Consider the following 16,222-nt stretch of genomic DNA (forward strand, 5'->3'; position numbering starts at 1 on the left):
ACAGAAAAAGGCCTCATATTTTGGAAGTCTAACTTATCACGAGTAAAAAAGTGAACGAGGATATCAAAATAAGTGTAAGCTTGGCGTCAAACAGTGCCTGTGCAAGTGTTTGCATGTGTTCGTGTGTGTATGCCTGACAATGCAGAGCCATTGACAGAAAGAGGAAGAGAAGGCAGATGCTGACTCTAAGCAGATTAGTGAAAGGATGCTCACTGTTGTTTTATTACGCACAAGCCAGCCACCAGAGCAGCGACTGAGGGCGTTGGCACACTTAAAATAACTGCACACTCTCCCTACCGTGGCTTGTTCTTTATTTTTTTGTGGTACAAGCACACACCGTGACACACATTGTACGTATGTGAATATGGTGTATGTGAAGGAGACGGGGAGTTCCGAGTTGAACAGATGGCCATTGACATGTGCAAAGTTAATCTGGTATTATGGGGGAAAAACAAATGAAATCTCTATGAGTACATGAATCAAATCTTAGAAGAATGACTGTGATCTGGTATGTGGAACGATCACCAATGCAACTTTATCTCTAATATTTTCAACTCAGAATCTCCAAGTTGATCAGACTTTTATTTTTATTTTGTTTCCAAACTCCACCATTCTCAACGCTGCATCTGGAGAAAATAAAAATACAAAACAGCAGAAATCATGCTGTAGGCTAGTTAGTGGGGCTACAGAAACACTAATCAGCAACATATGAAGATATGCGGACAGTCTTGGCTCCATCCCTTCAGTTAAACCAGAAATCCAAACATTTATACAAAAACACAACTTTTTGTTAATCTGACACAGTCTCTGATTGGTCACAAGGGGCAATAACTAATTTCACGGAGGGTGATATGATGTCCTTCAAACCACTTAATGCATGCAACCCCCCCCCCCCCCCCCCCCCCTCCACAAAAAAGCAATTGAAAAATTAGCAAGCGTGGGATACAGTCTAACGATATACAGCATTCTGGGCTTTTGATTAGTGCAAGCAGCTACTCTTCAAATGATGGATGTTTGCATGAAGACTTGTTTAGATAAACTCCATTCTGTTGTCCCTAAATACATTGTATAAAACCCATTCATTTTGACTTGAAATAGCAGCACTGCCAAACCTTGCAATTCATTACTTCAGTTTAGTTTAGTAAGCCCTTGAGAGCAAAGAGAACAGAGTGTGACTGCAGCAATGCCACAACTATCAGTATTATATCACCACCTAGTGTGCACTATGGGCCAGTGACCCAAACTTCTAGATTTACAGGACGGAGCCAATAGTCATAAAGATATTTTAGACTGGTCTGTGGTTTTACGCCAGTCTTAATCTTCCCTGACCGGTCTAATGCAAGTAAGACAGTTTCACATTTGAATGTTTTCCTCTTTATTATTTGGTGCCACTGGTCAGCAGGTGTCAGAGTTAGCCAAGGGGTAGGGAGTGTTTGTTTTTGTTGTATTGTTACACTTTTGGCTACGGGTAACCCTTAAGTCAAATGTCTTGTAACGGTTGCATTCTTCCAGAGGGCTGCTGGAGTAATCCTTGTAAATTAGTCCAACTAGAATATAAATCAAGAACTAGACAGCTTTGTGCAAGACGTCTGTCTGAAATCTGATCTTGAAGTGTTTTCGCATGTTCTAGCTGATTAACTAATTTACCGGATGAAGCAAAGCTAAAAGTAGAGTGATGGAGATGTCAATCAACTACCATTTGCACACACTGACATACTCCTGAGAGGACATCTAGTCAGTGAAGGAATCTTGATTTTATTTCCTGGGTCCAAACACTGCACACTTCCAATGATTCTCCAATGTGATAGTTATTGATAACACGCTATATTAATTGAGGTACACTCAAACCTTAGGGCAAAACAGTAAAGTAATGGCCCCTGTAGCAACAGTCTAACAAGTCCAGATATTGACACATGGCCCCAAATTTGGATCAAATGCAATACAAGGCCTCTGTTTTTTTTCAGTTATGTGTTTAATATATCACAATAAATGTCATTTTGTTCAAGCTGGCACATGGTGAACTTGGGGCTTTGAATGCTAGATAAGACAGCCTCGGGTGCGATCAGTTAAATATTGTTATATATAATGTCAAAAGTCCTGTTCAACAAAGGTCACAGAGATGTGGCTCGCACTGCCCCTTTAAACAGCTCTCCTCCCAGTCTCCCTCACCCCGGTGCTCTCTTCCCCATTTCGCCGCTTTGTTTTCATTGTCGCTCTTTTGACCATGGCTGCTCATTCTATCGATGAACCGTTCCCCTTCCACGGGCTGCTCCCCAAAAAAGAAACCGGTGCTGCGTCCTTTCTTACCAGGTTCCCCGAGTACGATGGCCGGGGAGTGCTCATCGCCATCCTCGACACCGGCGTGGATCCCGGGGCCCCCGGCATGCAGGTAAATCTGACGTTAGCTACCAACTAGCTAGCGCAAGCTAGCAATGCTAAAGGCCCGACTCATTCACATTAGTGGTAATTAATACACGGTCACACAACGGCGATAGCTAGATTGCTAGCATTGATAGATACACACACACACACCAACTATTACAATTAGCTTCATAGCTGTTATGACAACCAAATAAACACAAAGTAATTGATAGCAAGTACTTTCTCGTGCTGTCAAATTGTGCTTCGGTGTTAGACAAATTCACGAGCACAAACGGCAACGGTAGCTAGTTGTCATATCTGCTAGCATGTTAGCCTGGCAGCTAACAGCTGCATTTGTCTGTCAATCTTCTCAGTCATTTCAGTTTGTCCTGCCTGTTGGTTACAGTGTGGCTGTTGCGACCCCGTTAATAGTAGCAATGTGACCGGCTAATTGTCGCTTAGTGAGCCGTGACGTTAACTAGTTAACGCTACATGTTTACGTTATTGTCAAGTCACACCGGAATCTAGTAATTTCCATATAGTTACGTGTGTACTTGGCATATCATTACACTATATTAAGGTCGATCATCTCATTTAAACCACATGCCACCTTACTTCAGTGGTGCTTAAAAGCGCAGAATCTGACTCTGACCTCTTCAGTGTGTGTAAACAAATATGTATAAGGATGGCAATGCTGTTGCATTACACGTTTATTCAGCATGGTTTGTACATCATTTACACTCAAGTCTCATATGTCCACTGCCCTACTTGATCAGGATAAGTTAGTGCTATGCATCCCTTTCCCCCTGAACGTCGTAATTGATTACTTATCGCTTTCTTCATTGCTGCTTCTTCAGGTCACAACTGAGGGGAAGCCAAAGATCATCGACATCATCGATACAACAGGCAGCGGTGACGTGAACATGACCACGGTGGCAGAGCCTAAAGATGGGACAATCGCTGGCCTCTCTGGTAGAACACTTAAGGTCAGTAGACTCCCCAAAACCAGTAATAAAACAACCCAAAATGAATGACACCTGGCCCATAGGAAATGTCCCATCACAGGTATATTGTCCTACATCTGAAATCATTTTTCATCGAATCTGTATGGTCCATTTTTAAATCTAATTATACGTGACTGGATTATTAGACCTCCACTTTATGGTTCCTTCTTCATATTGTCTGTCTTTTTATGTCTTCCAGATCCCTCCTGCCTGGGTCAACCCGTCAGGGAAGTATCGCATTGGAGTTAAAAATGGCTATGAGTTCTTCCCTAAGGCTCTCAAAGAAAGGATACAGGTAGGAAGATAAGCCATTATTGCTGAACTAGGTCTGTCGTGGGTTTGATTTTTACAACATTGTGGTTTTTCACAGATAGCCTCTCTCCCTTTGCAATGTTGCTACTTACTATAGGTTTATTCCAGAGTAGTAAAACAAGAATGTCCGTTAGATAAAATGAATGAAAATCAATTAGCTTGCCATCCTCTGTGGATGTTTTATGCTACTTTTGTTGTGCTTTGGTCTACTAGAAAGAGCGAAAGGAGAAGATGTGGGACCCACCCCACCGATCAGCACTAGCTGAGGTCTCTCGTAAGACGGAAGAGTTTGACCTCTCTCACCCAACGCCCTCACAGGTCAGATCTACAAACCTGAGTTCTTTGTGAACCCGTCAGTGTTTGCATGCAGTTGCTAGTCACAGCAATGCGGTGTTTCCGAATCTTTCTCTCTCTTCTGTCATTCTCAAATGTACCTTTCCCTCCTGCTTTCTCTCTCCAGATGGAGAAATTGCAGAAGGAAGAGCTGCAGAGTCAGTCAGAGTTGCTGGCATCATTGGAAAAGAAGTACAGTGATCCTGGTCCTGTATATGACTGTGTGCTTTGGCACGATGACGTCACATGGAGGCAAGCCATAATAACCGATTTTTCCTTTTCACAAGTGATTTTGAACTTTTCCTCTATGCTGTCTACTTCTGTTCACTAATAGTATGTTTATCCTTCTTGTTTGTTCTCCTTAGGGCTGTAGTCGACACTTCAGAGAGTGGAGAGCTGTCCCAGTGCACTGTGCTTAGCTCCTACAAAGAGACGCAAGAGTATGCCACGTTAGGAAACGCTGAGATGCTTAACTACTCTGTTAATATTTACGATGAGGGAAACACGCTCTGCATCGTCACCAGTGGAGGTGAGGTGTCCCAAAGCACACATAATCTATCTGTTCAGCGCAACAGTGGGTTATTGCAGGTTCACCTGTTACGGCTGCATCAGATGTAGAAGTCCACAGTGTCTTCTCCAGTTGAACTTGTTTGTGTGCTTTTTAAAGGGGCTCATGGGACACACGTGGCAAGCATTGCAGCAGGTTACTTCCCAGAGGAGCCCGAGCGTAACGGTGTGGCCCCCGGTGCCCAAATCCTGGCTCTGAAGATTGGAGACACCCGCCTCAGCACCATGGAAACAGGCACAGGACTCATCCGTGCGGTAAATTGCTGAGACAAATATAGATTAGCAGTTTGGTTACCCCCCACACCCTTTTAATTTTTCTTTCTTTCTCTTGTCACTCAAAGATGATTGAAGTCATCAACTACAAGTGTGACCTGGTGAACTATAGCTACGGGGAAGCCACCCACTGGCCCAACACAGGGTAGGTATTTCAACAGAGGGTGTGATTGATGCAGAGTGGTTGTCTGCTGTAGCAAGGACGAGACAGAGTGGGCACAGGGGCCAGCATTCATAGCTCAAGGGCCTCATCATCTGTTGACCCTCCCACGTCAGCCAGTTGGTCAGGACAGCGGGAGGGGCGTCGCAACGCTGTCTGATTTTAGGTCCATTTGTCTTTCAGGAGGATTTGTGAGGTGATCAACGAGGCTGTGCAGAAGCACAATGTCATATTTGTCTCAAGTGCAGGAAACAACGGCCCGTGCCTCTCCACTGTCGGCTGCCCGGGGGGAACCACCGGCACTGTCATAGGTACATATGCTGATGAAACCTCCAATCAAGTACTCATCATTTAAGCGTACACCTTCAGACTGCATGTAACCCGAGGTGTAAAAATGTGTGTGTTCAATTTCTTTACGTGTTGCTGTAATCCTGCTCCCTTCTCTCCGTAGGAGTTGGCGCATACGTGACTCCAGACATGATGGTGGCGGAGTATTCCCTGAGGGAGAAGCTGCCTGCCAATCAGTACACCTGGTCGTCCAGGGGCCCCAGCACAGACGGGGCCCTGGGTGTCAGCATCAGTGCGCCTGGCGGGGCCATTGCCTCTGTACCCAACTGGACTCTGCGTGGTACCCAGCTGATGAACGGCACGTCCATGTCCTCTCCTAACGCCTGCGGCGGCATCGCACTGATCCTCTCGGGTGCGTCCGACAGACTTATATTAGACATGGGAATATACTGCATGTACGGAAGTGCAAATCTGATTCTAGTCGCTGTTTTTTGTGTGATTTCTTTTTTAAAGGACTGAAGCAGAGTGGGATCCAGCCCTCTGTTCCTGCGGTGAGGAGAGCGCTGGAGCACACCGCTCTGAAGGTTGATGACATCGAGGTGTTTGCACAGGGTCATGGAATAATCCAGGTAACGCATAGTTTAGCATGTTCCATCACTCTTATTTAGCCCTTTCTTTACATGTTTTTGTGTGCCATCCAGTAATCTACTCCCTTTCTTCGTCTCAGGTGGACAAGGCATTAGACTACCTCACTCAACACGCCACTTTACCCACAAGCCAACTTGGCTTCTCAGTGAATGTGGGATCACAGAGAGGCATCTACCTCAGGGACCCAGCCCATATTGTTGCACCCTCAGATCACGGAGTAGGAATTGAACCCATCTTTCCGGAAAACACCGGTACTGTTCACACTTAGAAGCACAATCATTTACAGCTTTTCAATTAAGTGTTAACAAGTGTTTTTTTTTCTTTTTTGAATTTTTGACACCATCTGTCTTCTTTTAACGTCCACCGCAGGAAACGCTGAGCGAATCTCCTTGCAGCTACACTTGGCGCTCACATGTGCCGCCCCGTGGGTCCAGTGCCCCTCCCACCTGGAGCTGATGAACCAGTGTCGTCACGTGAACGTCCGCATCAATCCCGTGGGACTGAGAGAGGGAGTGCACTACACAGAGGTAGGGACAGGAAAGAGAGAAGGACGGAAAAAAAAGATTAGTTTCCGAGTCTACTAATGTTAATCTGGTCACTTTGAACAAGTGCTTTTTTGTTTTTAGGTCTGTGGGTATGATACATCAACACCTAGCTGTGCCCCCCTCTTCAGAGTCCCAATCACAGTCATTATCCCCGCCAAGTAAGCTCTTACGTCATATTGGATTTGTTATTTTCTGTCACTCTTCCAAGAGGTTTAAATGTGTCTGACGGTGCTCTCTCCTTCATCCGACAGAGTGACAGACAGTCGTAATCAGGAGGTGTGTTTCACAGACGTCCACTTCCGACCAGGCCAGATCAGACGTCACTTCATCACTGTTCCTCAGGGGGCCTCCTGGGCAGGTCAGTACATTGTGTGCTTGAGGAGCTACTTTGCATTTTACATTTTACAAAATCCCTCAGCGTTATCATAACCACAAGTCGGTAGTAAGAGAGATGTGACTTGAAATTACTTTCCATGTCTTTTCTTCTTGTCCTCGTCTACATTCCATCTCCTCCTTGCTCTGCTGTTTCTCACCTCTCTGTCCTGTGTGTCTCCTGCAGAGATCACACTGACCTCTCATTCGGGAGACGTGTCGTCAAAGTTTGTCCTCCATGCGGTGCACCTGGTCAAACAGAAAGCGTACAGAGCTAATGAATTCTACAAGTTTTCCTCGCTGTTGGAAAGAGGCTCACTAACCGAGGCTTTCCCTGTGCTGGTATATATATTTTATTTTTAATATATGCTGAATTGACTGGGATTTTGCACATAAGTAATTCTGTATATATACCAGTCAGCTTTAAATCTAGAAATGGAATGGAAGTCACTTAATTTCTTAGATGCATACATTTGAAAAATATAAATAACATTCGGGTGGACTAATTTCTGCATGTTCCTTGTCTCCTCTCCAGTCAGGAAGGATAGTGGAGCTGTGCATTGCACGCTGGTGGGCGAGCCTGGGTGACGTCACAGTGGACTACAGCATCTCGTTCCATGGGCTCACCACTTCCCCTACACCCATGCACATAGTGAGAAGACAACAGTCTTACAGATTAGCCACACGGACAAGTAAACGTCAGCCGAGACGGAGTCGCTTCTCTGTTGGTAACTGTCATTTGTCCCTGCGCAGCATGCCTCAGAGGGAGTGACGAGTTTCGATGTGTCGTCGCCGCTGAGGTACGAGGAGGTGTCCCCCACCATCACCCTCAAGTCTTGGGTTCAGCCTCTCAGGTAACTGCACAAACACGCACGCACGCACGCACGCACGCACGCACGCACGCACGCACGCACGCACGCACGCACCAGTGCAGTTCATTAATTCATCCTCGTTGTTGTGGTTCTAGGCCCTTAAATTCAAAGATAAAAGCGCTGGGATTGAGGGACGTTCTGCCCAACAACAGACAACTCTACGAGATTGTCCTCACCTACAGCTTTCACCAGGTACTGCCAACATGGTCCACACTTGAGAGGAAAATGCAGATATTGTTTGAGCTTTGTTTTCATGTATAATCTTCTTTTGCTCTGTCCTCAGCCTAAGAGTGGAGAGGTCACCCCCAGCTGTCCCATGCTGTGTGAGCTGTTGTATGAGTCTGAGTTTGACAGTCAGCTCTGGATGCTGTTTGATCAGAACAAGAGGCTACTGGGCTCCGGGGACGCTTATCCACACCAGGTACGCTTATCTCGCCCCCCCAAGATAACATCTTCTTTTCTTTGCCAGGTGTTGTTACGCATTTAAAACGACTCCCTTCCGTCTGTATTACTTCTTCAGTATTCTCTGAAGCTGGAAAAGGGGGACTACACCGTGCGCCTGCAGGTCCGCCACGAGCAGTCCAGCGAACTGGAGCGCCTTAAGGACCTACCGTTTGTGGTTTCTCACCGTCTGTCCACCACGCTCAGTCTAGATGTGTACGAGTCGCACCGCGCCGCCCTCATGGCCAAGAAGAAGGCCAACTCTGTCACCTTGTGCCCAGGTGCCACGCAACCCTTCTACGTCACAGCCCTGCCAGACGACAAGTGAGTCGATTTGGGGAGGGACGTTTCATTTGTCACCCACAAAAAAAAAGAAGAAGCTTTCTCAATAATCTGTCAGCTAAACATGATTGGTATGATTGCTGCCTGATCAAAGAACAGCAGAAACATGATTCAATTTAGTTTAATGTTCTCGTCTTTCTCCCTTTTTGTTTCTCCCTGTTTTTTCAGGATCCCAAAGGGGACGAGTCCGGGATGCTATCTTTCAGGCTCTCTGGTTGTTTCCAAGAGCGAGTATGGCAAGAAAGCAGTGAGTGGCCTTATTTGTTGTTGCCCTCTATCCTCCAGAGCAACAGTCAGTCCTGCTCCTCGGGATCTAAAGTCATGGTAGTTTTCAGTCTCCTCCTCTAATGAGGGAATATTTCACATTGTTGTGTGAACACATAACAAACTACAATATATCTGGTTGACCAGTGTGCTAATCCTTTAATTTGAAAATATGACATTTTACGCATTTAATATGTGATGTACTTGTTGTCCGGAGGATCAGGAGTGAAGCCCAGTGCTCCAGTGCTTGTTGCTTGTCCTTTTTTAAGGTCTGTCATCCCCTTCAGCGCTGGTCTGACTCTGGTGTGTTGCTTCTTAAATTGGTTGCTGTTTTTTGGGGGTTGGGGATGCATTACAAATTATTTTCTTCTTTCTCTTTGGCCTTTGTCCACGCTTCTGCTGCTAGTCCAAAAACACAATTTAATGTTCCTCATTCCATCCCCTCTGTCAGATTCCACCACACTGGATCTGGCTGTTTACTGGGTCATTAGATTGCAGATTAGTATGAATTCATAAGTTGCTAACATGATCTAAATGTTTTTACAATTTGAAAATGGGAAGTATATTAGAGTGATGAAGAAAACCAAAAATGGGGGCATACCTTAGCTTCAGGTATTTACTGAGTACAGATGTGATGCCTAGGTTTTCAGCACCAATACAAAAATTATACTTTTTTAAACCGTACTTTGAAAAAAACTTTTTTGTCTCAATTATTTTTTTTATTTAAAAAAGGAAGCCAATGTTCTAATATGTTACATGTCTAATTTTAAGAATTTATGACTTAAGATTCTGAATCTGAGCAGCCTTATAGTTACCTGACAGTTCTAGATTCCTCAGGCCACTGATGCATCCGGATGTTCACATGTTGACTTCAGAGGGACCTAAATCACATTCATTATTAGCACAGCTACTTCCTTTCCTAAATTGACTTGAGTGAAATATTTATTTAAAGGGCCTGGTTCTGTAATACTCACTGGGATTTGTGCAGTAATACAGCAAATGTTTCATTTCTGGAGCTTCTTCTGACTTTCTCTGTGGGCAGTAGGTGTTCCTCTTTTCTCCACTAGAGGGTTGTTTCTTCACTCAAATACTTTTGTTTTAACAGCTCTGTGCGTCTTTGGCTGAACCAGCCGGACTCGGCAGCTCTAATGCAAATATCTTGTCAAACTTCAGCACCGATTTACATATGAATGTTTCTCATATTGTTTCACGTTGCATTCCTGAAGAATGTTTATTGTTTGAGTCTCGCATACACATAAATACTTTTACTGTCTTCAAGTCAAAGATTCACTGTGAAACCACGTCATATTTTACTGTAGGTTTCAGTTCTGAGTGAAGATGCAGAAGCAGTAAAAAAACAAATCCATCAGATTTGTTAAGATATAAATCTGAGCTTGGATTACAGCACTGTTTACCACCGTAAGCATTGATTGAAGTGTGACAGGTAGGTGGATTACACTGTGACTCTGAGTGAGGATAAAAGATCAAAGAAAGAGAGAATCCTTTTTGGTGTGTTGATGTTGTCTCTTCCTTACTGTGTGTTATTCTGACCACCAGGGGCAGGCCTCTGCAAAACGACAAGGGAAGTTTAAAAAGGTACTGGATGAGCTAGAAACACTGTACAACAGAGCAACTGCTCTCCTACCATCAGGAAACGGCTTATTCCTTACCTTCAGATGGGATTTGTTATATCTTCATTAATTAATTATGTGGACGCATGTCATCATTGCTGTATTGAAGTATGCAACTGGCTAGTCTCTATAAATAGCAAGATCAATTGATAATGAGCACCAATTAAAGCTTGTATGTCTATTGAAAGGCATTTTTAAAAACTGATTTAAAAAGAGATAACCAGAACAAGCTGGGAGTCATAGGACATTGGTAGGGAGAGAGAGAATTTGGGATGCTGATCCAGAGTAGTAGAAGAGGTCATGGATTTTATTATCATGGATGTAGTAGTTATTATTTTTTGACTAACTTATATATATTTTTTTGTATTCATACAGGATATCGTGCCAGTCGTCTACCACTTAATTCCTGCTCCCAACAAATCAAAGAATGGCGGGAAGGAGAAGGACAAGGAGGGGGACAAGGAGAAAGACGTGAAGGAGGAGTTTGCTGAAGCTATGAGAGACTTGAAGATTCAGTGGATGACAAAGTGTGCACAGTAGCTCTTTTGTTTTTGCTCAGCCACACATTGCTTTTCCTTTTTTTTTTTCACTCTTTTATTTCTAATTTAACAGTTTGTCATGTTCTCTCTTTTGCTGTTCAGGTTGGACTCTAGCACCATCTACGATGAGCTGAGGGAGAACTACCTAGATTACCTCCCGCTGCATGTGCAAAGACTGCACCAGCTGGACTCTGAAAAGGTGACGGTGCACATACCAGGAAGAGACGAGGGGGCTTGTGGAGGAAGCTCTGGCCTGGAGCATTTAATTATTCATCTCTAGAAGTTTGAGTCTGCTCACTGTTCTTTCTCCGCCCTACTGTTTGATTTCCAGGAGCGTATAAAGCGTCTCAGAGAGGTGGCATCAGCAGCCGAAATCGTCATATCCCACATCGACCAGACGGCCCTGGCCGTTTACCTCACCATGAAGACGGACCCTCGGCCCGATGCCGCCTCTATCAAGACGTACGTCGCGCACACAGTAGCGTTAGTAGGAGAAATATGAACATTGTTAGGGTTTTTCATCAAGGCATACTCAATTGATGGTAAAGAGGCAAGCCGAGGAGGAGATAACATTGGTTAACCACACAAAAAAGTAAATTACAGTACGTGACTGAATTGAACATGACAGACTTGGGATATTTACCAATTTTACAATATCTGCAGTTATGTTTTCGGTAAAATCTATAAAGTGTGGAGCATGAGCCCAAAGATACAGTAGAAATAGTTTAGCCGAGGCAGTAAGGCACTAAGATCCCGACACATCTCACCTCATGATAACAATAAAGCAACACTGTGTAGCTTTTGGAAGAAGAACTAGCAGAGGAAAAGTTGAATTAATAAGCGATAAACACATTCTATCCAATGCACTCTAAGGGTTTTGTTGGTACAGCCTCTCTTGGTAGTCTTGTGTGACCAGTGGCTTTTGTTGGCTAATGTTAGCAAAACTTATGATAATCATTGCTGTGTAACTGACATTTGTGAGTTTGTTTACTGTCGCAAAACAGTTTAGCATTTACCACATCCAGTAATTGTTCAGCAAAAGTTACATACCAGCAGCCTCGCTTTACATATATGGTATGTGTCTTGTGAAATAGTGCCTCTGCTCTTTTCCCTTGAGGCTTCCCTTTTAATTTCATATGGGTGTATTGATTATTTTAAGATGTCAGCTGAAGGGGTCTTTGTTTCCACTGGGAGATGCTGAAGCTCAAGGCCTTAATTCTGACCGGTTCTTTTAACGTCTGTGTTTCAGCGACATGGAGAAGCAGAAGTCGTCTCTGCTGGACGCTCTGTGCAGGAAGGGCTGCGCTCTGGCCGACCAGCTGCTGCTGCCCGACCAGCTGCTGCTGCCCCCTGTGCCGCAGGACGGCGTCGGTGCCGTCTCCACGGGACCACCAGCAGCAGAAGAGGGGGAGGAGGAGGTGGAGGAGGAGGTGGAGGTGGTGGTTGGAGAACAGGTGGCCAGCAGTTCTGACGACAGCGTGGTTAAAGCTCTGACGGATACGTTTTGGGAGGTGCAGAAGTGGGCGGAGCTAACGGACTCCAAGGTGAGCCAGATGTTTTTAGAAAATGAAGGAAGGGCAAAGTCCGTTACTTGGTATTCGGATGTGAATTTATTTGCTGCGTAAGATTGGAAAAGCAACAATGTGTCCATCTATCAAGCTAGCTACTTTGTATAAATTCAATAAATGTTGAGCTAATATTTTCTGTTTCTACGGCTCAGGTGTTGATGTTTTCATACAAACACGCTCTTGTGAACAAGATGTACGGCCGAGCCTTAAAATACGCCTCGAAGATGGTGGAGGAGAAGCCCAGCAAAGACAACATGAAGAACTGCATCCAGGTATGAGAGCGGCGACGGATCTCTTCCAGATATTTTCAGCTGCATACTCTCCAAAGACGAATGTCCCTTTGAATCACTTCCTGTTCATTTTGTCTTCCAGCTCATGCAACACCTCCGATGGACACACTGTGCCACCTTCAGTGAGAACTGGCTCCCCGTCATGTACCCTGCAGAATACACGCCATTCTAGGCACAGACGCACATGCATGCATGAGCAGCATGGCCATACATGGTTAATTGGATATCGTGTCCCTCAGGGTCACATGATCTATGCATCTGGGTTTCAAGTTTAGATGTGGGTGGACACCAAAATGAAGCATAACGCAGAGTGTAAATGTTGAGACTGAACACCTTTATAATTAGGTGAGAAGGGATTGTGTTTTTAAAATGTCACAGATCTGCAGACCGTGTGGCACGACGGTTCATTTGAACGCCACAGACAGAAAAACGACATAATTCTGTTTACATTTTTAAAATGCTTCAAACGTTTTGGCAGCTTGTAGCTCAGAACTTTCTTCGTTGTGTGTTGTTATTTTGGTGTCCTCTACACATTTTGGAGCTTTTCACATCCTCAGCTGTCTGGACTCCACTTCACAATAACCTCATTCTTTTGTGTAAATACTGTAAAAGGGCCAGTGTTGACCCTAGGGCCATCCCTAGTCCTAAAAAACAAAAACAAAGACCCCATCTACTCACAAACAAATCAACATAAGTGAGCGTTGCGTTACTTCAGTGAGAGGACTGGAGGCCTTGCTGCTGCATGATGTTCGGACATACGGGGGCACGTAGAGTCTGCCTGGTCCCTGACTTAAAAGGGAGACTGAACTTGATATCTTTATTGTCTTTGTTTTTTTCGATTGTTACAGCCAGGCCGGGTTGATAATATGCAGTTACCCGAGCGGCATGTTTGACGAGCCATCTTAACAGACGTCACCAACGTGTGAGAGGAAGTTGTGGGCAGCGGAAGGATGTTCAGATTTCATTGTACAATGTTCACTCGGTATTAGATGTTTCTCTGCACCAGTGTCATAAAAATAGTGTACATACACGCATAACATACAAATATTAAGAAGCAATAGGAATATAATACAATTATTCAAATTGATGTATTTTGCATATATGCATGTCTTCTAGGATTTAAGGGAAAACAATAGATTTGTTTGTTTCAATTTGAGAGATTTTTTTTAACCCAAAACAAGATTCTGGTGATAATCTACGTGTGTTTGTGAATGACTTATTGTGTTACTTGTGAGCATATTTTGTGTACGTGAACATTTGCTCCCTACAGAAGTGAAATGATAGCCAACTAGAGGGGTTTAAGCATGATTTAGTTTATTTACCATATTTAATTTAAAAGGACCATGCCGGTGGTTTTGTATGTTTTATCTAATTGTCTACAAATCCCATACTTTACATCACAGCTAACCATTTTACATGTTTTAGAATTTTTTTTTTAATGGACTTTTCCAGGCAACCGTTTATCAACATATTAGTAGACTTTAAAACGTCCATAGTGAACACCAACTCTGCATTAAAGGCCCTTAGAACTACATTTCTCAATCATTTTACTATAAGTGATCGGGTTCTACATGAACACGCAATATTTTGGGAAAAGTTGGAGCAGTTATTGTTTCTCATGAGCGGTTTGTGTTTGTGTTTCTCTGGGTTGAGGTGGTGCAGGCTTTCTATCAAAACTAGATGGTTGTACGTTTATGTTGCCACTGTTGATTAAAATATGCCTAAACCACACCCACACACACACGTTAGCGCAGTAGTTGAAAGTCAGTCTCTTCATAAAGGATAACTAATAAGTTTGATTTGTGATTGTGTAGTTATGAATAGAAAATCAATGCAGTCTTGATGTTCACTTTGCTGAATTATACAACTTGAAAGAGCACTCCACCAATTTAGAATTTACTCATATCGCAGGGCAAAAAAAAAAATCAATGCAGCAGAACCAGAGATATCTGGTGATATTTCTTTAGTCTTCGGTCCCAACTGACAAGACAGTTTATCAAACTCGTCGCAGCTCTGGAGCCACGAAAACCTTTATACACATACGCAATAGTAGCATTATTTGTTAACTTTCAGGTTTACATGATTTGGTCTAAAATGTGCAAAAACACTGGTGTGGTCCTTTTTATAATATCTCACCTGAGTCATGTAACAAGAGGACAAGCAGCTGTTTGTTTTCACAGTGTGAATAAGGACCATGCTAAAGATACAAACTACATATTAACCTTTTATAATTGTGATTCTCAACCTTTTCTGCTTGTTCTGTAAAACAAGTTTGATCCGTAGTTAAACCAAAGGATTGTCCCACACTAAGTTGGTTTCGAGAAGTATGAAGGCTGAACATTATCAAATTATATATTATCACAATATTGAGTAGAAGAAATAGATTTGCCCTCAAACCACCCAGTTTGAGAACCACTGGTCTTCTACATGCAACAGCTCGAAATGATGCGTTAAGTCCTCACAAGTGGAAGGTGCATGCTTAAGAATGTAAAAGCAGCTGCTTTTAAGCAGAGGCCTTTCGTCCTCATGGGAGTAGACAATCTTTTCTGGGGTGACTGTAAACTGTGCATACACAGCGAATCCGTGGTCACGACTCATGTCGACCCTGGGTTAAGGACAGCTTGCGTTTCTGTTTTTAGCTCCGACTTGCACGCACTTTCTGCAGCGGCCTCAGCGTATAGACTTCTCCGGGTATTCAGGGCTGTACTGGAATCAGTTGGGTTCGTCAGAATTTGTGCTCACCGTCTTTTTCTTTCTGCATCTTCTGTGTACTCCTGCGTCTTTGTCCTTTTTTTCCCCCTCCTCTTTTCCTGCGTTTGGAGTTTGGTTTAGGCAGATGTCTGCAGTAAGCGTTGCCAATAACAGTTTCTCCGAAAATGGCCTTAACTCACCACAGGACTGTACCGTCCGTTTCTGGCACCGAACAGACTTCTCTACATCTGTCGCTTCTTCTGGATGTTCAGTGTTTATATTTGTAGTCATGAAATCTAGTAAATGCCAATATTTTACAGAATGTTATGAGATAAGGCTCTTAGTATTATTTTATACCCATTCTTCCTCGATGATGTGGGAAAGACCCGAACTGTCACACTATTTTGTGGTCACGTGGAATTACGTCACAAACAAGGAAAACAACACTGAATAAAAATGATTTGGAAGAATTTGTTTTTTCTGGTCTTCGAGTGATTGTTTTACCCTTCATTGCTTCATTTTTCTCTGCATTTGTGATAGCTGGGCAAGAGTTTGTCCAGAAATGACGAAGTAAAGAAGAAGAAGAAAGCTAACGGGTTTTTCTTTTTACGGAATTAAACATTAGAAAAATACAATTCACATGCTAACACAAATGGGACATTTCAGTTACTGGTGAAGACAGGCAGAGAAAGGGACTAACACTTGTTTAACACTTACTCTT

At 43.6% G+C, this 16,222-nt stretch overlaps 1 protein-coding gene across 2 annotated transcripts; it reads left to right on the top strand.

Moving 5' to 3' along the window:
* Nucleotides 1-2,224: 2,224 nt before the first annotated feature.
* On the top strand, nucleotides 2,225-15,942 carry tpp2 (tripeptidyl peptidase 2; the record flags this gene model as incomplete). Of its 2 annotated transcripts, XM_079160039.1 has the most annotated exons (29): nucleotides 2,225-2,389; nucleotides 3,219-3,347; nucleotides 3,565-3,660; nucleotides 3,891-3,995; nucleotides 4,138-4,262; nucleotides 4,376-4,539; nucleotides 4,678-4,832; nucleotides 4,919-4,995; nucleotides 5,194-5,321; nucleotides 5,462-5,710; nucleotides 5,812-5,927; nucleotides 6,026-6,197; nucleotides 6,316-6,473; nucleotides 6,573-6,649; nucleotides 6,743-6,849; nucleotides 7,051-7,205; nucleotides 7,399-7,515; nucleotides 7,617-7,717; nucleotides 7,831-7,927; nucleotides 8,019-8,156; nucleotides 8,256-8,500; nucleotides 8,687-8,765; nucleotides 10,340-10,378; nucleotides 10,789-10,940; nucleotides 11,055-11,151; nucleotides 11,284-11,414; nucleotides 12,202-12,496; nucleotides 12,673-12,792; nucleotides 12,893-15,942. In XM_079160039.1, 29 exons carry the CDS (start codon nucleotides 2,225-2,227, stop codon nucleotides 12,980-12,982), a joined length of 3,879 nt encoding a protein of 1,292 aa, XP_079016165.1. In that variant the 3' UTR covers nucleotides 12,983-15,942. The 2 variants fall into 2 exon arrangements, with proteins under 2 accessions (XP_079016165.1, XP_079016166.1); XM_079160040.1 differs by lacking the exon at nucleotides 10,340-10,378.
* Between the last annotated feature and the right edge of the window lie 280 nt (nucleotides 15,943-16,222).

Source organism: Pholis gunnellus (assembly GCF_910591455.1).
Source record: "Pholis gunnellus genome assembly, chromosome: 1".
NCBI lineage: Eukaryota > Metazoa > Chordata > Actinopteri > Perciformes > Pholidae > Pholis > Pholis gunnellus.